The 23,553-nt window shown below is 43.9% G+C and overlaps 1 protein-coding gene across 1 annotated transcript in view; it reads left to right on the forward strand.

Annotated features, from left to right (window-relative positions):
* The window catches only part of LOC139226208 (dynein axonemal heavy chain 9-like), a 373,005-nt gene that overhangs the window by 77,323 nt on the left and 272,129 nt on the right, over positions 1–23,553 (forward strand). The window contains exons 15-18 of the mRNA XM_070856837.1: positions 1,549–1,684; positions 5,648–5,844; positions 7,153–7,577; positions 11,096–11,318. Coding sequence (XP_070712938.1) covers positions 1,549–1,684; positions 5,648–5,844; positions 7,153–7,577; positions 11,096–11,318 — 981 coding nt within the window. The remainder of the gene's footprint in view (positions 1–1,548; positions 1,685–5,647; positions 5,845–7,152; positions 7,578–11,095; positions 11,319–23,553) is intronic.

Consider the following 23,553-nt stretch of genomic DNA (forward strand, 5'->3'; position numbering starts at 1 on the left):
AATCACTGAAAGTTAACATGCAGGTACAGCAAGCAATGAAGAAAGCCAATGGCACATTGGCCTTTATTACAAGAATATTTGAGTATAAGAGTAAAAATGTCTTCCTGCAATTATATGGGGCCCTGGTGAGACCGCACCTGGAGTATTGTGTACAGTTTTGGTCTCCTTACCTAAGGAAGGATATACTTGCCATTGAGGGAGTGCAACAAAGGTTCACCAGACTGATTCCTGGGATGGGGGGGATTGTCCTATGAGGAGAGATTGAGTGGACTAGGCCTATATTCTCGAGAGTTTAGAAGAATGAGAGGTGATCTTATTGAAACATACAAAATTCTTACAGGGCTTGACAGGGTAGATGTAGGGAGAATGTTTCCTCTGGCTGGAGAGTCTAGAACCAGAGGTCACAGTCTCAGAATAAGGGGTCGGTCATTTAGGACTGAGATGAGGAGAAACCTCTTCAATCAGAGGATGGTGAATCTCTGGAATTCTCCACCCCAGAGGGCAGTGAAGGCTCAATCGTTGAGTATATTTAAGACAGGGATAGATAGATTTTTAGATATTAAGGGAATCGAGGGATATGGGGATAGTGGAGTTGAGGTAGATCAGCCATGATCTCATTGAATGGAGGAGCAGGCTTGAGGGGCCAAATGGCCTACTCCTGCTCCTAATTCTTATGTTCTTTTTACGATTCTACGCTATTCGCTTCAACTACTCCATGTGATGGTGAGATCCATATTCTCACCATCTGGCACGATGGATATCTGCCCATTTTTTTGATTGATCATGCTCATTTTATGCCCATTAACAACTGATAATCTAGTGATAACTGAAGCGCATGCTCTCCTGGCTTTCGTTGTGTTTGGGCCTTCAGAGATTATAAAGTTTAAATGAGCATTAAAAATGATGCAACACACTGAAAATTCTCGAGATTTTCCTCCAGGATGGTCCACTGCTGGAGGATGAGGGTTGGGACTTCTGACTGGCCCGACCCTCCTGTATCCCTGATCCAGTACCTGGGTCAGGGCTATTTAAGTGTGCAGAGCGAGCTCCCAGTGAGATACCAGCCACTGGGAGTGAGGAAGAAGGAGGGGGTGCTTCTGCAGGACAGGACGATCATTGTTTAAAGGAGGCAGAAACACCCCAAAGATCTGTTGGCAAGATTAGTGTTAGGGCTTGGACTAAGCTGAGATTTCACAAAGGGAAATTTTGAGCCAGAGGAGAGGGAAATACTGCAGATTCAGATAGCTGAAATGCTGAGAAATCTGCAGGAATACCAGTTGACATTTTCTTTTGAGCTGGTTGTTCTGTACAATGAAAGTATAGATTTAGTGTAACTATATTATCTCCAGCAATGGCATTGGATTCCAGAATGGATTAAACTGTATATTATTGCCAGGATCAATACATTTTGTTATTTCTTTTTTTTGAAAGATGGATTTTAGGATATTTCAAATTGTGCTAACAGAGTTACTCCTAATAAATGCAAGAAGTAATAAAGTTTGCCTTATTATTTGTGATGAATATTATAACATTTTTATAATTCACCAGGAAAATCTGAGTCTGTTCCAAGCAGATGAAACTTCGAATGTCTGGAAGGCATATGTTGACTATATTGATGAAATGGTCATTGATGGTTTCTTCAATGCTATTGAATCTTCTCTCAATTACCTGGTAGACAACACCGGTAAGAATAATCTACTTCAGTAACAAAACCTTTCCTATTCACTAATGTGTAGTGACCACATACACAGAATGGTCAATTTGTTTCGTTTTGAAAGTTTTGTCTTTGTTAGTCTCTTTTTTTTCTACTTCTGTTTTCTTTTCCTACTCTTCCAACGATATTGGTCCACAATTTCTGGAGCAGAGCATCTCGTGGCGTGCGCTGTTTATTAGGTTTTTTTTCCTTCACCCTTCAACTCGAAAAATGTTTGCGCCGCAAAATGTTGGAGGTGCGAGCTGATAACGGAGCAGTGAGGTCAGTGGGACATCTGGGGCCTCGGTGAACGGTGGGACCAACAGTCTATCTCCCGATCCAATGGGATTTAAGGATAGAAAAAGAAACAGGAACGAAGGAGAAGGAAGCAGAGTGAATTAGAGTCAAATTAGGTACCGTAAGAGAGATAAAGAGAAGGAAAGAAAGATTGAATTAGAGAGAGAGAAAAAGTAAACAAAGGAAAAGCAAGAAAAAATAATGAAATATATAATTTTAAATTGTGAAAACCTCCAAGAACAATTAACTACCTGTAGGAATGAAACTACACTTTCAGTTGTTCCCTTTCTGGGCTGAAGACATTCAATGGCATTGCAGGAACATAAATCTCACAATTAAAGGGTCCTTACATCGTTAAGTACTAACCCTAACTTTCTGCGGTGAGTTTAATTCATTTCAACAGAGTAAATGCAGCAATTTCTTGAAAGTTAAGGAGAGGTTGATGGTGAGGTGACAGTTTCATGAGGCTTAAAGGAGGAGCGGAGCAAATCGTCCATCAACTTGTGGCGATTCGGAACTTATGAAGTATCACTTCCTCGCCACAAATTGCTGGGTTTTCTACACATTAATAACGGCAAGCACATTCATTTTGGCAACAAGTTCTGGCCCACTATTTCTTGCTGGGAGATGTTTCCACAGGAGCCGACATTCCCTCAGGTACCTCACCCAACCAGCTGTTGTTCATGTGTATCGCAGATACAGAGGGTTAGTCCTCATACTGTTGGTACCTAGTGAAGCCGTGGTTATGCCTTAACAGATTCCAGGTGACTCACTTAGCCAGGGATTATTTTCCTGATCTACAAACATACTTCACCACTCTCCTTGTAGGAGTTGCCTCAGGCAACATTGTCTGGGCTTTGATACGCTGTTGATTGATTTATGTTATTTTTAATGAATATGCAAGATATACACTATTTCTTAGTTGGGGTGTTCAGTTGCAGACACATTCAGGCTATTATTGATGTTGTAGTTTTTGTGCCAGTTGGATTTGGAGAAGCGTCCAGTTACTACTTCTAGTGCAGGCTGCACAAGGATTATTTGAGAGAACCTTTATCAAGCGATCATGGTAACTTTGAGATCCAGCAGGGTCCCTAAAAGTATCAGCCATGGCTCAGTAGGTAGCATTCTCACCTCTGCGTCAGAAGTTTGCGGGTTCAAGTCCCACTCAAAAGACTTAAGCAGATAAATCTAGGCTGACTCCAGATAAATCCAGTGCAGTACTGAGGGAGAGCTGCACTGTCGGAGGTGCCGTTTTTCAGATTAGATGTTAAACCGAGGCGCCATCTGTTCTTTCAGGTGGACGTAAAAGATCCCATGGCACTATTTCGAAGAAGAGCAGGAGATTTATCTCCGGTGTTTTGTTTATTTTTATTTTTGCGATTTATCCTACTGCGGAGTGCTCAAGGTATTGAGATATTGTTTTGCACACAACTCACCTCGCCTTTCTTTGGACAGAAACCTTTCACCAGTCCTAGGTAGCTTTTTTTTGGAAGCAACTTTTCAGTTAAACACATTACCAAACTAAAATTTGACTAATTGGGTAGTAACACCTATCTCTTTACAGAATTGTCCCAGGAATAACCCATTTTACTTGTGCAGTTGCCAACATGTGGGGCGTTCTCTTCAAGGGCATCTAAAAGATAATTTTCCACAGCAGTTTATATGCATTTAAGAAATATTGTCTTCACATAACAGCTGAAGATATTGAATTGTCCAATGTGCCGGAAAATGTAGGTCCTCCAAAAGCTTTTGTAGCACTTGTATACTCCTGCTTATGCGTGGAAAAGTATTAGATTACCTACTGTGGGTATGTCCTTTCTACTCTATAAAGGAAGTTCAAACCCCAGCGTTCAGCCTCTCTCGTATTTCCCTTTCCAACTTGGAGCTCGTTTACTATAGATATTTCAATATCCTGGCTGTTACTTGGGATTTTACTCTTGTCTTCACTGGTCAAAGAACGGAGGGCATACTTTAGGGAGAACCAGTTGATGTGGTATATTTGGACTTTCAGAAGGCTTTCGACAAGGTCCCACACAAGAGATTAATGTGCAAAGTTAAAGCACATGGGATTGGGGGTAGTGTGCTGACATGGATTGAGAACTGGTTGTCAGACAGGAAGCAAAGAGTAGGAGTAAATGGGTACTTTTCAGAATGGCAGGCAGTGACTAGTGGGGTACCGCAAGGTTCTGTGCTGGGGCCCCAGCTGTTTACACTGTACATTAATGATTTAGACGAGGGGATTAAATGTAGTATCTCCAAATTTGCGGATGACACTAAGTTGGGTGGCAGTGTGAGCTGCGAGGAGGATGCTATGAGGCTGCAGAGTGACTTGGATAGGTTAGGTGAGTGGGCAAATGCATGGCAGATGAAGTATAATGTGGATAAATGTGAGGTTATCCACTTTGGTGGTAAAAACAGAGAGACAGACTATTATCTGAATGGTGACAGATTAGGAAAAGGGGAGGTGCAACGAGACCTGGGTGTCATGGTACATCAGTCATTGAAGGTTGGCATGCAGGTACAGCAGGTGGTTAAGAAAGCAAATGGCATGTTGGCCTTCATAGCGAGGGTATTTGAGTACAGGGGCAGGGAGGTGTTGCTACAGTTATACAGGGCCTTGGTGAGGCCACACCTGGAGTATTGTGTACAGTTTTGGTCTCCTAACTTGAGGAAGGACATTCTTGCTATTGAGGGAGTGCAGCGAAGGTTCACCAGACTGATTCCCGGGATAGCGGGACTGACCTATCAAGAAAGACTGGATCAACTGGGATTGTATTCACTAGAGTTCAGAAGGATGAGAGGGGACCTCATAGAAACGTTTAAAATTCTGATGGGTTCAGACAGGTTAGATGCAGGAAGAATGTTCCCAATGTTGGGGAAGTCCAGAACCAGGGGTCACAGTCTAAGGATAAGGGGTAAGCCATTTAGGACCGAGATGAGGAGAAACTTCACCCAGAGAGTGGTGAACCTGTGGAATTCTCTATCACAGAAAGTTGTTGAGGCCAATTCACTAAATATATTCAAAAAGGAGTTAGATGAAGTCCTTACTACTAGGGGGCTCAAGGGGTATGGCGAGAAAGCAGGAATGGGGTACTGAAGTTGCATGTTCAGCCATGAACTCATTGAATGGCGGTGCAGGCTAGAAGGGCCGAATGGCCTACTTCTGCACCTATTTTCTATGTTTCTATGTTTAGAACAAGGCCTTTTACAGAGAAGAGTCAGAGCAGTTCAACTAGCACACGTGGACTGAATGTTTTAAATGTACAGTGTTGCTAGGTAACCTTTTTCCTCCACGGAATGATTGAAGTGCCAAAGAATGAGGAAGGTCATGCTTCTGTTAGACAATTAGACATTTTGTGATTGGATGTTTTGTTAATGGCTCCTTGCACTCATGATTCTCAAGCTTGCCCTGGTTTGTGGGCGGACATCAGTACTCGTGAGTTGCTTATTCTGGTGTGTAATTGGGACAAAAGAACATGTGGGATGACCTTTAGATGATACGAAGGAATGAAGTTGCTCTTGAGCATTGAAAAATGGGATGTTTGAAAGATCTGCTCGGATTCCTTGTGAACTGACATCTTAAGCTGCATGTATTTAGTGGTGAATCCCCATTCTCATGTCAGCCTCCCTCTATTATTATCCTTCTGTTTTGTATAGAGCCTAAAGCTGGATTTGCACCACTGTTTGAAGCCCAGTTAGACTTAGTCTCCCCAGACTTGGTCTTCCACCCATCTCTTGAGATAGGCACAAGTGACGGCTTCTATAACCTGGTAGATGGACTGATTAACGATGTTTTCAAGATCTCGTCCTTGGTGCCCAGGTTGGCAGAACACAGCACCTTCCCTCACTATCAGGTAAGCTTCTCCACCGACTATGAGCCCAATCTTAGGCTGTTAGGGACCAATGTTAATCTAACTCGCCAGTTGGGAAAACCCAAAGGGATCGGATGTAATGCCAGATTTACACCCTGCCCAATCTTACTCTGCATTGGACGGGGTGTAAAACCTACATTGCACCCGGTCTTGTCAGCCTCCTGACAGGCGGGTTAGGCTGAAGTTGCCCCCTTGGTGTCTTTAAGTGCTTTGCGGTGTCTGAAAGTAACAGATTCAAGCGATGGAAAATATAATTTTCCTCTTGTCCCTCTCCAATCAAAAAATAAAACTAGAAGAGGGGAACATAAAATAATTTAAGAAGGTGTGATTTTGTTGTGTATTTTAGTCAGCTAGCGATTTTCTGTAATATTTAATATGTTCCTTTATGAGAATGCAGTATAGTAGTGACCGTGTCAAAAATGGGAAGTAAAGTAACTTAAACCAACCTTGATTAGATGCTGGAGATGAAGATTAGCACTTACCCCCTCCTTCTGTGATTAGCGTAGTTAGAAGCAGTTGTGACAAGATCTCTGTGATAGACTAACTTTGGGTTGGTGGTTTTCACAGCTGCCTTGTTTAACTGCTGCAATTTTTAATAAGTATTTTGTGTTGGTAGTTCCTTGGGCTGGATTTTCGGTCTTCTGCCACCCCTGTTAGTGCCCTGGAGGGACGGCAATGATGGTGGGAATGCTTTCCGGGCGGGCGGCCAGCTTGCAGCGACCTGCCAGGAAATGAGTTGCTGGTTTTGCGGGGGCACTGAGCAGCACTGCCTGGGAGCGTCGAGCCGGTGTGCAACGCCACCAGTTTCGACTGCACTTCGATTTTGAATTGACGCTGAGCCTTCAGTGCTCCGTAACGCGCCCGAGTGGGACCGCCTGGTTTTCCAGGCGGTCAAAGCTGTATCAGTGGCGGTGAATGAGGTAAGTGTGATTGTCTTGTTTATTTTTATTTTTGTGATTTATCCTAATGTGGGGTGCTCAAGGTATTGGGATTTTTTTTTGCTTGTTTTGTGCCAATTTAATTTTTCTTCAAGCTCTCTTGGGGTGCTCCGAGGCTGCCTCCTTAGGATTTTCAGTTGGTCAGCTGGCCTAGCGCCCTAAAAGAGTTTTGGAACGTCTCACTTATTGCTCCGCTCAGGGTCCAGCTGGTGAATTTTGTGCCTGAGAACGCAAACCATTTCCCGGCGCAAACTTTACCGCCCCACTGCCATTACCGCCCCAAAATGACCAGAACTGAAAATCTAGCTCAAGTGTCTTATTTGTTTGCTGATTCTGAAGTCTTTGCTCTCAGGCTGATATGGAAGACATGGCTGACCTGGCGGACATGCGTCAACATCTGATGGACAGCATTCAACACGTGATGGCGAAATGCTGCGATTACCAAAACTCCTTTGACCAGTACGCTTATCTGTGGGTTGACGACCGAAAGGAGTTTATGCGTCAGTTCCTTCTGTATGGGCACGTTCTCACTGCTGAAGAAATCGAGGCTCATGCAGAAGATGGTGTCCCAGAAAGCCCCCCGACCCTCCAGCAGTATAAGGAGCAGGTGGACTCCTATGAAAAGATCTACGATGAGGTGAACCATCTGGAGCCCATCAACATATTTGACAGCTGGATGCGAATTGATGCCAGGCCATTCAAGTCTGCCTTGCTGAATATCATCAAGAAGTGGAGCCTTGTGTTCAAACAGCACCTGATCGACCATGTAACAAACAGGTAACTCCTTTTACTCCTGGTAAAACTTTTGAGAGTAGGCATAAATAGACATGCAACAGGCTTTGCAATCAAACTGACCAATGCACTTTAAAGAATATCTGGTACGCGTTTATTTCTATTGAAGATGAAGATTGGAAACCTGAACTCCCAATTTGTACAAGTTCTCTCTATTCATATTTAATAAATTATTTTGGTTTAAATTTCACATGAATTAATTTATATCAGTTTTCACAGTTCTCCATGTTATTTTATCTGTTTTGTATAAAATGGCAACCAAATAATTTTAATATTTTTAATTCAAAGATACTACAGTTGAAATTATCATCAATGCACAGAACCTGGTAATCAGTAGTTGAATGAAAATGTCTATTAAGGGAACTTGACATCCAGAAATAATATACAGATAGCATCCCTCACAAATATTGTGCATTATAATAAACTTTGTCTCTGAAAATGAAAATCTGAATCAATGAAACTTTTACAGCAAAGCCATTCACTTGAAAGTAACCTGCTTTATTTGAATGCTGTGAATGAATTTTACGCATGTCTTGCTGTATAATAAATTGAATGAAATATGGTGATTTAACACAAGGAATTAAAAGATAAGAAGGGATCCTACACCTTAATAGGGGTATACTGTAGACCAATTAATAATGGAAGGGAATTGGAGGAAGAAATGTATAGGCAAATCTATAAGATGAGTAGCAGGCATAAATTAGTAATCGTGGGTGATTTCAACCATCCTCAAATAAACTGGCAGGAAGAAGTAGCGAAAGGAGAAAGGGGAATTGAGTTTTTACAGAGTATACAGGGCTCCTTTCTCACTCAGTACGTAAGAAGTGCAATAAGTAAAGAATCATTGCTGGATCTTATAATGGGTGATGAACCAGAACAGCTAGGAGAAGTAAGAGTAGGAGAGAATCTCAGTAGTAGTGATCACAACACAGTAAAGTTCAAGATTAGGATTGAGCGTGACATAACTTGCAGAATTGGAGGAGCACAGAGATCTCAGAGAGTTGAGGGCTAGAGGAGGTTACAGAGATAGGGGGCCATGGAGAGATTTGAAAAAAAGATGCAATTTTTTTTAATTGAGGCATTGCCGAACTGGGAGCTAATGTAACTCAGAGAGCACAGGGGTGATGGGTGAAAGGGACTTGCTGCGAGAGAGCAAAGTTTTGGATGACCTTAAATTTATGCAGGACATAAGTAGAACAAAGACAAAGGTAATAGATCAGAAAAAAGAAAATTATGAGGAAATAAGGGTGGAACGAAAGAAGGTAAACATAGAAACATAGAAAATAGGTGCAGGAGTAGGCCATTCGGCCCTTCGAGCCTGCACCACCATTTGTTGAGATCATGGCTGATCATTCACTCAGTACCTCTTTCCTGCTTTCTCTCCATACCCCTTGATCCCTTTAGCCGTAAGGGCCATATCTAACTCCCTCTTGAATATATCCAATTAATTGGCATCAACAACTCTCTGCAGCAGGGAATTCCACAGGTTAACAACTCTCTGAGTGAAGAAGTTTCTCCTCATCTCAGTCCTAAATGGCCTACCCCTTATCCTAAGACTGTGTCCCCTGGTTCTGGACTTCCCCAACATCGGAAACAATCTACCCGCATCTAACCTGTCCTGCCCCATCAGAATCTTGTATGTTTCTATGAGATCCCCTCTCATACTTCTAAACTCCAATGTATAAAGGCCCAGTTGATCCAGTCTCTCCTCATATGTCAGTCCTGCCATCCCAGGAATCAGTCTGGTGAACCTTTGCTGCTAACCCTAACCCTAACCCTCAATAGCAAGAACGTCCTTCCCCAAAACTCAACACAATATGCCAGGTGAGGCCTCATCAAGACCCTGTACAACTGCAGTAAGATCTCCCTGCTCTTATACTCAAATCCCCTAGCTATGAAGACCAACATACCATTTGCCTTCTTTACCGCCTGCTGCACCTGTATGCCAACTTTCAATGACTGATGAACCATGACACCCAGGTCTCATTGCACCTCCCCTTTTCCTAATCTGCCACCATTCAGATAATAATCTGCCCTCTTGTTTTTGCCCCCAAAGTGGATAACCTCACATTTATCCACATTATACTACATCTGCCATGAATTTGCCCACTCACCTAACCTGTCCAAGTCACTCTGCAGCCTCTTAGCGTCCCCCTCACAGCTCACACCGCCACCCAGTTTAGTGTCATCTGCAAACTTGGAGATATTACACTCAATTCCTTCATCCAAATCATTGATGTATATTTTAAAGAGCTGGGGTCCTAGCACTGAGCCCTGCGGCACTCCATTAGTCACTGCCCGCCATTCTGAAAAGGACCCGTTTATCCCGACTCTCTTCTTCCTGTCTGCCAACCAATTCTCTATCCATGTCAGTATATTACCCCCAATACCATGTGCTTTGATTTTACACACCAATCTCTTGTGTGGGATCTTGTCAAAAGCCTTTTGAAAGTCTAAATACACCACATCCACTGGTTCTCCCTTGCCCACTCTACTAGTTACATCCTCAAAAAATTCCAGAAGATTTGTCAAGCATGATTTCCCCTTCATAAATCCATGCTGACTTGGACCGATCCTGTCACTGCTTTCCAAATGCGCTGCTATTTCATCCTTAATAATTGATTCCTACATTTTCCCCACTACTGATGTCAGGCTAACCGGTCTATAATTGCCCGCTTTCTCTCTCCCTCCCTTTTTAAAAAGTGGTGTTACATTAGCTACCCTCCAGTCCATAGGAACTGATCCCGAGTCGACAGACTGTTGATAAACTTGGAGAAAGTCTTGAAAAACAAAGAGACAAATAAATCTTTAAAAGGATAATCAATAGGGTTCAAGAGAAATGTATTCTACCAAAAGCCAAAACCAAGCAAGCTATTTCAGTGCACCCTGGATGAATAAAGAACTAAAGGGATAATTGAATCTAAACAAAAAGACATATAAGGAGTGCTTAGATACATAGAAAATAGGTGCAGGAGTAGGCCATTTGGTCCTTCGAGCCTGCACCACCATTCAATATGATCATGGCTGATCAAGCAACTTCAGTACCCCATTCCTGCTTTCTCTCCATACCCCTTGATCCCTTTAGCCGTAAGGGCCACATCTATATCTAACGAACTGGCCTCAACTTTCTGTGGTAGAGAATTCCACAGGTTCGCAATTCTCTGAGTGAAGATACTCGAGGAGAGGAGGACAACAGGGAATATGGAGAACTTGGGAAAGAAGTTTGAATAAACACTATCAGGAAAGCAAAGAGAAATTACAAAATTAAATTATCAAGGTATATAAAAAGAAATACTTGTGGAGACTTGTGTGTAGTCCAAACACCAGCCCAGGCTAGTTGGGCCAAATGACCTGTCTTTGTATCGTATATTCTATGTAATTCTATGTAAAGTTCAGTTCGTCTATTCTTTTTGCTCATGTTGATGGGAAAAACTTCTGCATTATTTTTGTGTTGGCCACATGTTCACATTTCCCTTCAACTCCTCTCCCCTTGCTCTACACAGCCTGGCTGACCTCAAAGCATTTATCAAAGTAGCAGAAGGAGGTTTTTGTCAGAAGGTTGAAGAAGGCGATTTCAATGGCCTGATCGGTGTCATGGGTCACCTCTTGGCTGTGAAGGAGAGACAGGTTACAACTGATGAGATGTTTGAGCCCCTTAAACACACAATCGAACTTCTGAAGACCTACGAGCAGGAATTACCTGAAGAAGTTCACAAGCAGCTGGAGGTCAGTGGAATATTGGTGTATTCCTTTAATGGTCCTAACCTGAGGTGGGACTGGTGTTAATCCCTATACTACCAAAAGAACCCAAATGATCACTGCACTTGAGTTAAAAATCAGCTTGAACTGATACAATTCCTACGATTAAAAATGTTTTGCGTACATACTTGGAATGATCTTGATTAATATTTCCAGACTTGTTTCTAATTTTCGAGTATCCCATCAAAATAGATCTTTTTCTGTCATAATGAGTTTAAACAATGAACCCTGTTTGCAATAAGCGCGCTGTAAAGGCTCTCGCTGGTGTTTTTGTTACCCACCCAATATATGGGAATTCTGCCAGTTCTACATTATAGCACGCGGCATTCCTGGCTTTCTTGGTGCGTTGTGAAGTTTTACTTGGAGCTGCCGTACTTGGTCACAGATTTTGTCCCTTCCGACATGGCCAGCTCCCCGGGCAGCAACAGGCACGTGGCGGTCTGCATCTCCCAGGTGATGATGGTCGAGCACTTATTGTAATGGGCCAGGCGGGAAGCCTCACCCATGATGCACTTAAAAATACTGTTCACAAAGGAGTTCCTGATGCTCATGTGAGAGCGACATTTCTTGTGTGTCTGGTACATCTTTATCTATTTGAAGTGGTAAAGAAAGAAAGAAAGACTTGGATTTCGAAAGCGCCTTTCACGACCACCAAATGTCTCAAAGCGCTTTACAGCCAATGAAATACTTCTGGAGTGTAGGCACTGTTGTAAGGTAGGAAATGCGGCAGCCAATTTGCGCACAGCAAACTCCCACAAACAGCAATGTGATAACCAGATAATGTTTGTTTTTGTTACGTTGATTGAGGTAGATAGAGAGGAACTATTTCCTCTGGAGGGGAGACTCCAGAACAAGGGGGAAAATCCTTAAAATTGTGGGGGGGTGGGGGGGGGGGACCAAAACCCGGGGCCATAAGTATAATAGCCACTAATAAATCTAATAGGGAATTCAGGAGAAACATCTTTAAAAAGAAATGCATAATGATTATAAATCACCCATACAGCTTGTCCTCCTTTCCAATATTGGCTTCTGCTTTTTGTTGGGAATGCACTTTACCTGCTTATAAGGTATACATACAATTCGGTGCCAGATTTATAGCAACACAGATCAGACATGTTAATTTTTCACCCTTGTTATTGTGTATGGAGAAAGAGTCAGACTGAACACTGTGAGCTCAAAGTAAAGTGTGACCGTAGACTTTTATTGCAGGTCTCCAGAGTGCTTCTCCAACCTGTGAAGCCTCCTTAAATACCTGTGCTTCCAAGGGATTATGGGATCCCTTGGGACTCCAGGGGATGAGCCCTCTGGTGGCTGTACAGAGTAAACACAAATTTACATATACAACATTTGTATTGCTCCATGTTCTGGATTCTCCCACCAGAGGAAATGGTTATTCTGAATCTACTCTATCATAGAAACATAGAAAATAGGTGCAGGAATAGGCCATTCGGCCCTTCGAGCCTGCACCACCATTCAATATGATCATGGCTGATCATGCACTTCAGTACCCCATTCCTGCTTTCTCTCTATTTCCCTTGATCTCTTTAACCATAAGGGCCACATCTAACTCCCTTTTGAAAATATCTAACGAACTGGCCTCAACAACTTTCTGTGGTAGAGAATTCCACATGCTCACAACTCTCTGAGTGAAGGAATTTCTCCTCATCTCGGTCCTAAATGGCTTACCACTTATCCTTAGACTGTGACCCCTGGTTCTGGACTTCCCCAACATCGGGAACGTTCTTCCTGCATCTTACCTGTCCAATCCCGTCAGAATTTTATATGTTTCTATGAGATCTCCTCTCATTCTTCTAAATTCCAGTGAATATAAGCCTAGTCGATCCAGTCTATCTTCATATGTCAGTCCTGCCATCCCAGAAATCAGTCTGGTGAACCTTTGCTGCACTCCCTCAATAGCAAGAATGTCCTTCCTCAGATTAGGAGACCAAAACTGTACACAATATTCAAGGTGTGGCCTCACCAAGGCCCTGTACAACTGTTGTAAGACCTCCCTGCTCCTATACTCAAATCCTCTTGCCATTTGCCTTCTTTACCGCCTGCTGTACCTGAATGCCAACTTTCAATGACTGATGTACCATGACACCCAGGTCTCGTTGCACCTCCCCTTTTACTAATCTGTCATCATTCAGATAATAATCTGCTTTCCTGTTTTTACCACCAAAGTGGATAACTTCACATTATACCACATCTGCCATGTATTTGCCCACTCACCTAACCTGTCCAAGTCACCCTGCAGCCTCTTAGCATCCTCCTCACAGCTCACACCGCCACCCAGCTTAGTGGCATCTGCAAATTTGGAGATATTACATTCAATTCCTTCGTCTAAATCATTAATGTATATTGTAAATAGCTGGGGTCCCAGCACTGAACCTTGTGGGATCCCACTAGTCACTGCCTGCCATTCTGAAAAGGACCCGTTTCTTCCTACTCTTTGCTTCCTGTCTGCCAACCAGTTCTCTATCCACATCAGCACATTACCCCCAATACCATGTGCTTTAATTTTGCACACTAATCTCTTGTGTGGGACCTTGTGAAAAGCCTTTTGAAAGTCTAAATACACCACATCCACTGGCTCTCCCTTGTCCACTCTATCGAATCTCTTTATCATTTTAAAGTCCTCGGTTAGATCTCCCCTCAACCTTCCAAACTGAAGGGAATTCAAGCCAAGTTTATGTAACCTGTCCACATAATTTAATCCATGAAGCCCCTTAATGTGGTGTGGGGTGCATTTAGATTGTTAATTTTGTATTATATCACCAATTATTGATGCTAGGAGTAAGCACTGAACATTTATTAGATGAATTAAGCAAAGCAGGCTGGCAGTGTCCTGTCCTTTTACTTCAAGAACCTAGATTGTAGCCCATATTGATGGGATTTTAGTCTCTTCTATCTTTTGGCTGCAAGGATTTGTGAAGTGAGTTTGGACAAATCTCAACCCAATGGCCCCATAAAACAAGTTAGCAAAAAATGACAGTAAGGTGACAGTCTCACTCAAAGGAACGAGGAAGAGAGGTTATCACACTGAGATGGAGATTCAGGCCATTATTTGACAGAGTAAGAGATACTTCACTCTGAATAGGCCTGTGCTATCCCTGACTTATGAAAACCTAATGCTAAGTGATGCACAAAAGTAGAAAGTAGTTCCATTCCCCAGCAATGACATACCTTGCTTTCACCAAACATTAAAAAAAATATATAACAACCTATGCAACATACATGTAACCAACATTGTAGAGCCTCATATTGTGCAGCAAATATAATTCATTTCATGTAAATAAGAAAAAGATCTATCTTAACTGCTTTACTGTGAGTCACCAATAATAAAAAAAATAACATTCAAAAAATGTTATTGCAATTGTATTGCATTTGTGCTTAGTGCCAGTGAGAGAGTGCTGTGAGCAGAGCAACTCAAATCTAATAGCTACTGTGCTGGGGGGAAAGCAAATGCCATTGTGGACCCAAAGGCCACCACTGAAATCTATTCTTTAGTTCAGATATTTAACAAAGTAAAACAGAATTAGAAAACATGGTTTTAATTTATTCATTCACAGGCTGTGGGTGTCACTGGCAAGGCCGGCATTTATTGCCCATCCTTAGTTGTCCTTGAGAAGGTGGTGGTGAGCCACCTTCTTGAACCGCTGCAGTCCGTGTGGTGAAGGTGACAATGGAGGAATGGGCGATAAATGTCCAAGTCAGGTGAGTGACTTGGAGGTGATGGTGTTTCCATGCACCTGCTGCTCTTAACCTTCTAATTGGTGAAGGTTATGAGTTTGGGAGATGCTGTCGAAGCAGAATCCTGCAGGCAAAGATAATGGAATGATATTAATTCCACTTGTGAAGGAAACAAGTATACCTTTTACCATTACTTCCCACCCATCACTTCTGCAGTCTCCTTCACTCATGGAGCAAACATGCTTCACTTAACTGCGCACTATGTAAATTAAATGTTATTGCTCAAGAGCTCATTGCAACACCAGCAGCTGGAAAATGCCTCTTCTTGCTCGATAAAGGTGGCACATGACTATTGTCAGGACTTGTATGGACCCTGCCTTGTTAACTGCAATTTTTTTAACAGTTTGTGCAGATCAAGAAAAGTCATCTGCCCAAGCCAATGTTTATTAAAAATATTGCTTTTAAACTACTCCTGGTTATATGAAAGCATGGTCCTTATGCTTAACATCCGTAAGACAAAGGTCCTCCACCAGCCTGTCCTCGCCGCACAGCACTGCTCCCCAGTTATCAAGATTCACGGTGCGGCCCTCGACAATGTGGACCATTTCACATTCCTCGGGAGCCTCTTGTCAACAAGAGCAGACATTGATGCAGAGATTCAACACCGCCTCCAGTGTGCCAGTGCAGCCTTCGGCTGCCTGAGGAAAATGATGTTCGAAGACCAGGCCCTCAAACCTACCACCAAGCTCATGGTCTACAGGGCTGTAGTATTACCTGCCCTCCTGTATGGATCAGAGACATGGAAGTTGTACAAAAGACACCTCAAGTCACTGGAGATATGTCACCAACGATGTCTCCGCAAGATTCTGCAAATCCTCTGGGAGGACAGATGTACCAACATTAGTGTCCTCGTCCAGGCTAACATCCCCAGCATTGAAGCACTGACCACACTCGATCAGCATCGCTGGGCAGGCCACATGGTTCTCATGCCAGACACGAGACTCCCTAAGCAAATGCTTTATGCGGAGCTCCTTCACGGCAAACGAGCCAAAGGTGGGCAGCGGAAACATTACAAGTACACCCTCAAAGCCTTCCTGGTAAAGTGTGACATCACCACTGACACCTGGGGGTCCCTGGCTGAAAACCGCCCTAGCTGGAGAAAGTGCATCCAGGAGGTTTGGCTCTTTGAATCTCAACGCCGAAAGCGTGAAGAAGTCAAGCGCAGGCAGCGGAAGGAGCGTGCGGCAAACCAGTCCCACCCACCCCTTCCCTCGACGAATGTCTGTCCCACCTGTGACAGAGTCTGTGGCTCTCGTATTGGACTGTTCAACCACCAAAGAACTCACTTCAGGAGTGGAAGCAAGTCTTCCTCCATTCTGAGGGACTGCCTAGGATGATGATGGACAATGTACGTGCATTACTTGACACACTCTGATAAAACTGTATAGAGTTTGAGAGAGGCACGTGGATAACGTTATCACATTTGATTCAGTCATTTATTCATAATCCAGAAAGATATATTGCTGTCAACTGGAAGAATTTCAGAATTACGGGATTAGTATTCCAGAGATCTGGACGAACAATCTCGAGACATGAGTTCAAATCTCACCACGGCAGCTGCGGGAATTTAAATTCAGTTAATTAAATAAATCTGGAATAAAAAGCCAGCGTTGGTAATGGTGACCATGAAACCACCGGGTTGTTGTAAAAACCCATCTGGTTCACTAATGTCCTTTAGGGAAGGAAATCTGCCATCCTTACCCGCCTGGCCTATATGTGACTCCAGACCCACATCAATGTGGTTGACTCTTAGATGCCCTCTAAAATGGCCGAGCAAGGCACTCAGTTGTAACAAACCGCTAAAAAATAATAAGAATAATAAAACCGGACGGACCACCCGGCACAAACCTCGGCATCAGCTTCGGACACGACAATGGCACACCCAACCCAGTTGACCCTGCAAAGTCCTTCGCACTAACATCTGGGGACTTGTGCCAAAATTGGGAGAACTGTTCCACAGTCTAATCAAGCAACAGCCTGACATAATCATACTCATAGAATCATACCTTTCTGCCAATGTCCCAGACTCCTCCATCACCATCACTGGGTATGTCCTGTCCCACCGACAGGACAGACCCATCAGGGGTGGCTGCACAGTGGCATACAGTTGGGAGGGAGTGGACTTGGGAGTCTTCAACATTGACTCCGGACCCCATGAAGTCTCATGGCTTCAGGTCAAGCATGGAAAAGGAAACACCCTTCTGATTACCACCAACCACCCTCCTTCAGCTGGTGAATCAGTACTCCTCCATGTTGAACGCCACTTGGAAGAAGCACTGAGAGTTGCAAGGGCACAGAATTTACTCTGAGCGGGGGACTTCAATGTCCATCATCAAGAGTGGCTCGGTAGCACCACTACAGAGCGAGCTGGCCGAGTCCTGAAGAACATAGCTGCCAGACTGGGCCTGCGGCAGGCGGTGAGACAACCGACACGACGGAAAAACCTACTTGACCTCATCTTCAACAATCTACCTGTCACATATGCATCTTTCTATAGCAGCATTGGTAGCAGTGATCACTGCACTGTCCTTGTGCAGATGAAGTCCCATCCATCGTGTTGTGTGGCATTACCACCAGGCTAAATGGGATAGACTCAGAACAGATCTAGCAGCTCAAAACTGGGCATCCGTGAGGTGCTGTGGGCCATCAGCGGCAGCAGGATTGTATTCCACCGCAATCTGTAACCTCATGGCCCGGCATATCCCTCACTCCACCATTACCATCAAGCCAGGTGACCAACCCTGGTTCAATGAGGAGTGCAGAAGAGCATGCCAGGAGCAGCACCAGGTGTACCTAAAAATGAGGTACCAACCTGGGGAAGCTGCAACACAGGACTACATGCATGCTAAAAAGCTGAAGCAACATGCTATAGACAAGGCTAAGCAATCCCACAATCAATGGATCAGATCAAAGCTCTGTAGTCCTGCCACATCCAGTCGTGAATGGTGGTGGACCATTAAACAATTAATGGGAAGAGGAGGCTCCATGAATATCCCCATCCTCAATGATGGTGGAGCCCAGCGTGTGAGTGCAAAAGACAAGACTGAAGCGTTTACAACCATCTTCAGCCAGAAATGCTGAGTGGATGATCCATCTCTGCCTCCTCCTGAGGTCCCCAACATCACAAAAGCCAATCTTCAGTCAATTCGATTAATTCCACGTGATATCCAAAAACAGCTGAGTGCACTGTATACAGCAAAGGCTATGGACCCCGATTACATCCCGGCTGTTGTGCTGAAGACTTGTGCTCCAGAACTAGCCGCGCCTCTAGCCAAGCTGTTCCAGTACAGCTACAACACAAGCATCTATCCAACAATTTGGAAAACTGCCCAGCTATGTCCTGTCCACAAAAAGCAGGAAAAATCCAATCTGTCCAATTAATGCCCCATCAGTTTACACTCAATCATCAGCAAAGTGATCGAAGATTTTGTCGATAGTGCTATCAAGCGGCACTTACTCACCAATAACCTTCTCACTGATGCTCAGTTTGGCTTCCACCAGGACCACTCTGCTCCAGATCTCATTACAGCCTTGGTCCAAACATGGACAAAAGAGCTGAATTCCAGAGGTGAGGTGAGAGTGACTGCCCTCGACATCAAGGCAGCATTTGATCGAGTGTGGCATCAAGGAGCCCGAGTAAACTTGAAGTCAATGGGAATCAGGGTAAAAATTCTCCACTGGCTGGAGTCATACCTAGCACAAAGGAAGATGGTTCTTATGGTTGAGGTCAATCATCACAGCCCCTGAGGAGTTCCTCAGGGCAGTGTCCTAGACCTAACCATCTTCAGCTGCTTCATCTCTCCATCATAACGTCAGAAGTGGGGATGTTCGCCGGTGATTGCACAGTGTTCAGTTCCATTCGCAACTCCTCAGATAATGAAGTAGTCCATGCCCCGCATGCAGCAAGACCTGGACGACATTCAGGCTTGGGCTGATAAGTGGCAAGTAACATTCGTGCCACATAAGTGCCAGACAATGATCATCTCCAACAAGCGAGAGTCTAACCATCTCTCCTTGATAGTCAATGGCATTACCATCACCGAATCCCCCACCATCAACATTCTGGGGTTTATCATTGACTAGAAACTTAACTGGGCCAGCCACATAAATACTGTGGCAACAAGAGCAAGTCAGGGGCTGGGTATTCTGCAGCGAATGTCTCACAACCTGACTCCCCAAAGCCTTTCCACCATCTACAAGGCACAAGTCAGGAATGTGATGGAATACGCTCCACTTGCCTTGATGAGTGCAGCTCCAACACCATCCAGGACAAAGCAGCCCACTTGATTGGCACCCCATCCACGACCTTCAATATTTACTCTCTCCACCACCGATGCACCGTGGCTACAGTGTATACCATCTATATGATACACTGCAACAACTCACCAAGGCTTCTTTGGCAGCACCTCCTAAACACACGACTTCTACCACCTAGAAGGACAAACATAGAAACATAGAAAATAGGTACAGGAGTAGGCCATTCGGCCCTTCGAGCCTGCACCACCATTCAATAAGATCATGACTGATCATTCACCTCAGTACCCCTTTCCTGCTTTCTCTCTATACCCCTTGATGCCTTTAGCCATAGGGCCATATCTAACTCTCTCTTGAAAATATCCAATGAACTGGCATCAACAACTCTCTGCGGTAGAGAATTCCACAGATAACAATTCTCTGAGTGAAGAAGTTTCCCCTCATCTCGGTTCTAAATGGCTTACCTCTTATCCTTAGACTGTGTCCCCTGGTTCTGGACTTCCCCAACATTGGGAACATTCTTCCTACATCTAACCTCTCCAGTCCCATCAGTATTTTATATGTTTCTATAAGATCCCCTCTCATTCTTCTAAACTCCAGTGAATACAGGCCCAGTTGATTCAGTCTCACCTCATATGTCAGTACTGCCAACCCAAGAATCATCTAGTGAACCTTCGCTGCACTCCCTCAATAGCAAGAATGTCCTTCCTCAGATTAGGAGACCAAAACTGAACACAGTATTCCAGGTGAGGCCTCACCAAGGCCCTGTACAACTGCAGTAAGACCTCCCTGCTCCTATTCTCAAATTCCCTAGCTATGAAGGCCAATATGCCATTTGCCTTCTTCACCGCCTGCTGTACCTGCATGCCAACTTTCAATGACTGATGTGCCATGACACCCAGGTCTCATTGCACCTCCTCTTTTCCTAATCTGCCGCTATTCAGATAATAATCTGCCCTCGTGTTTTTGCCACCAAAGTGGATAACCTCACATTTATCCACATTATACTGCATCTGCCATGCATTTGCCCACTCACATAACCTGCCCAAGTCACCTGCAGCCTCTTAGTATCCTGCCACCCAGCTTAGTGTCATCTGCAAACTTGGAAATATTACACTCAATTCCTTCATCTAAATCATTGATGCATATTGTAAATAGCTGGGGTCCCAGCACTGAGCCCTGCAGCACCCCACTAGTCACAGCCTGCCATTCTGAAAAGGACCCGTTTATCTCGACTCTCTGCTTCCTGTCTGCCAACCAGGTCTTTATCCACGTCAATTCATTACCCCCAATATCATGTGTTTTAATTTTGCACACCAATCTCTTGTGTGGGACCTTGTCAAAAGCTTTTTGAAAGTCCAAATACACCACATCCACTGATTCTCACCTGTCCGCTGTACTAGTTACATCCTTAAAAAAATTCTAGAAGATTTTTCAAGCATGATTTACATAGATGACCTGGAAGAGGGGACAGAGTGTAGTGTAACAAAGTTTGCAGATGACACAAAGATTAGTGGGAAAGCGGGTTGTGTAGAGGACACAGAGAGGCTGCAAAGAGATTTAGATAGGTTAAGCGAATGGGCTAAGGTTTGGCAGATGGAATACAATGTTGGAAAGTGTGAGGTCATCCACCTTGGAAAAAAAAACAGTAAAAGGGAATATTATTTGAATGGGGAGAAATTACAACATGCTGCAGTGCAGAGGGACCTGGGGGTCCTTGTGCACGAATCCCAAAAAGTTAGTTTGCAGGTGCAGCAGGTCGTCAGGAAGGCGAATGGAATGTTGGCCTTCATTGCGAGAGGGATGGAGTACAAAAGCAGGGAGGTCCTGCTGCAACTGTATAGGGTATTGGTGAGGCCGCACCTGGAGTACTGCGTGCAGTTTTGGTCACCTTACTTAAGGAAGGATATACTAGCTTTGGAGGCGGTACAGAGACGATTCACTAGGCTGATTCTGGAGATGAGGGGGTTAGCTTATGATGATAGATTGAGTAGACTGGGTCTTTACTCGTTGGAGTTCAGAAGGATGAGGGATGATCTTATGGAAACATTTAAGATAATGAAAGGGATAGACAAGATAGAGGCAGAGAGGTTGTTTCCACTGGTCGGGGAGACTAGAACTAGGGGGCACAGCCTCAAAATACGGGGGAGCCAATTTAAAACCGAGTTGAGAGGGAATTTCTTCTCCCAGAGGGTTGTGAATCTGTGGAATTCTCTGCCCAAGGAAGCAGTTGAGAGGCTAGCTCATTGAATGTATTCAAATCACAGATAGATAGATTTTTAACCAATAAGGGAATTAAGGGTTACGGGGAGCGGACGGGTAAGTGGAGCTGAGTCCACGGCCAGATCAGCCATGATCTTGTTGAATGGCGGAGCAGGCTCGAGAGGCTAGATGGCCTACTCCTGTTCCTAATTCTTATGTTCTTATGTTCTTATGATTTCCCTTTCATCAATCCATGTTGACTTGGTCCGATCCTGTCACTGCTTTCCAAATGCGCTGCTATTTCATCTTTAATAATTGATTCCAACATTTTCCCCACCACTGATGTCAGGCTAACCGGTCTATAATTCCCCATTTTCTCCCTCTCTGCTTTCTTAAAACATGGTGTTACATTAGCTGCCCTCCAGTCCATAGGAACTAATTGCAGAGTCGATAGGCTGCTGGAAAATGATCACCAATGCATCCACTATTTCTAGGGCCACTTCCTTAAGTACTCTGGGATGCAGAGTATCAGGCCCCGGGGATTTATTGGCCTTCAATTCCATCAATTTCCCTAACACAATTTCCTGACTAATAAGGATTTCCTTCAGTTCCTCCTTCTCACTAGACCCTCTGTCCTCTAGTATTTCCGGAAGGTTATTTGTGTCTTCCTTCGTGAAGACAGAACAAAAGTATTTGCCATTTCTTTGTTCCCCATTATAAATTCACCTGATTCTGACTGCAAGGGACCTATGTTTGTCTTCAGGAATCTTTTTCTCTTCACATATGTATGGAAGCTTTTGTAGTCAGTTTTTATGTTCCCAGCAAGCTTCCTCTCATACTCTATTTCCCCCCTCCTAATTAAACCCTTTGTCCTCCTCTGCTGAATTCTAAATTTCTCCCAGTCCTCCGGTTTGCTGCTTTTTCTGGCCAATTTATATGCCTCTTGGATTTAACATAATCCTTAATTTCCCTTGTTAGCCACTGTTGAGCCACCTTCCCTGTTTTATTTTTACTCCAGACCGGGGTGTACAATTGTTGAAGTTCATCCATCTGATCTTTAAATGTCTGCTATTGCCTATCCACCGTCAATCCTTTAAGTATCATTTGCCAGTCAATTCTAGCCAGTTCACTTCTCATACCATCGAAATTACCTTTCCCAAAGTTCAGGACCCTAGTCTCTGAATTAACTGTGTCACTCTCCATCTTAATAAAGAATTCTACCATATTATGGTCACTCTTCTCCAAGGGGCCTCGCACAACAAGATTGCTAATTAGTCCTTTCTCATTACACATCACCCAGTCTAGGATGGCCAGCCCTCTCGGGCATCAGGCACATGGGAGCAATATCACCTGCAAGTTACACATTATCCTGACTTGGAAATATATCGCTCGTTCCTTCATTGTCACTGGGTCAAAATCCTGGAACTCCCTCCTTCACAGCAATGTGGGACTACCTTCATTACAAAGAACATAAGAACATAAGAATTAGGAGCAGGAATTGGCCATTCGGCCCCTCAGTCCTGCTCCGCCATTCAATGAGATCATGGCTGATCTACCTCAACTCCACTTTCCTGCACTATCCCCATATCCTTTGTATCCTTAATATTCAAAAATGTAACAATCTCTGTCTTGAATATAATCAACAACTGAGCCTCCACAGTCCTCTGGGGTAGAGAATTCCATAGATCCACCACCCTCTGAGTGAAGAAATTTCTCCTCATCTCAGTCCTAAATGGCCGACTCCTTATTCTGAGACTGTGACTCCTGGTTCTAGACTCCCCAGCTAGAGGAAACATCCTCCCTGCATCTACCCTATCAAGCATTGTAAGAATTTGGTATGTTTCAATGAGATCACCTCTCATTCTTCTAAACTCTAGAGAATATGGACCTAGTCTACTCAATCTCTCCTCATAGGACAATCCCCGCATCCCAGGAATCAATCTGGTGAACCTTCGTTGCATTCCCTCTTCGGCAAGTCTATCCTTCCTTGGGT

Source organism: Pristiophorus japonicus, chromosome 16 (genome assembly GCF_044704955.1).
Source record: "Pristiophorus japonicus isolate sPriJap1 chromosome 16, sPriJap1.hap1, whole genome shotgun sequence".
In the NCBI taxonomy this organism is placed as follows: domain Eukaryota; kingdom Metazoa; phylum Chordata; class Chondrichthyes; family Pristiophoridae; genus Pristiophorus; species Pristiophorus japonicus.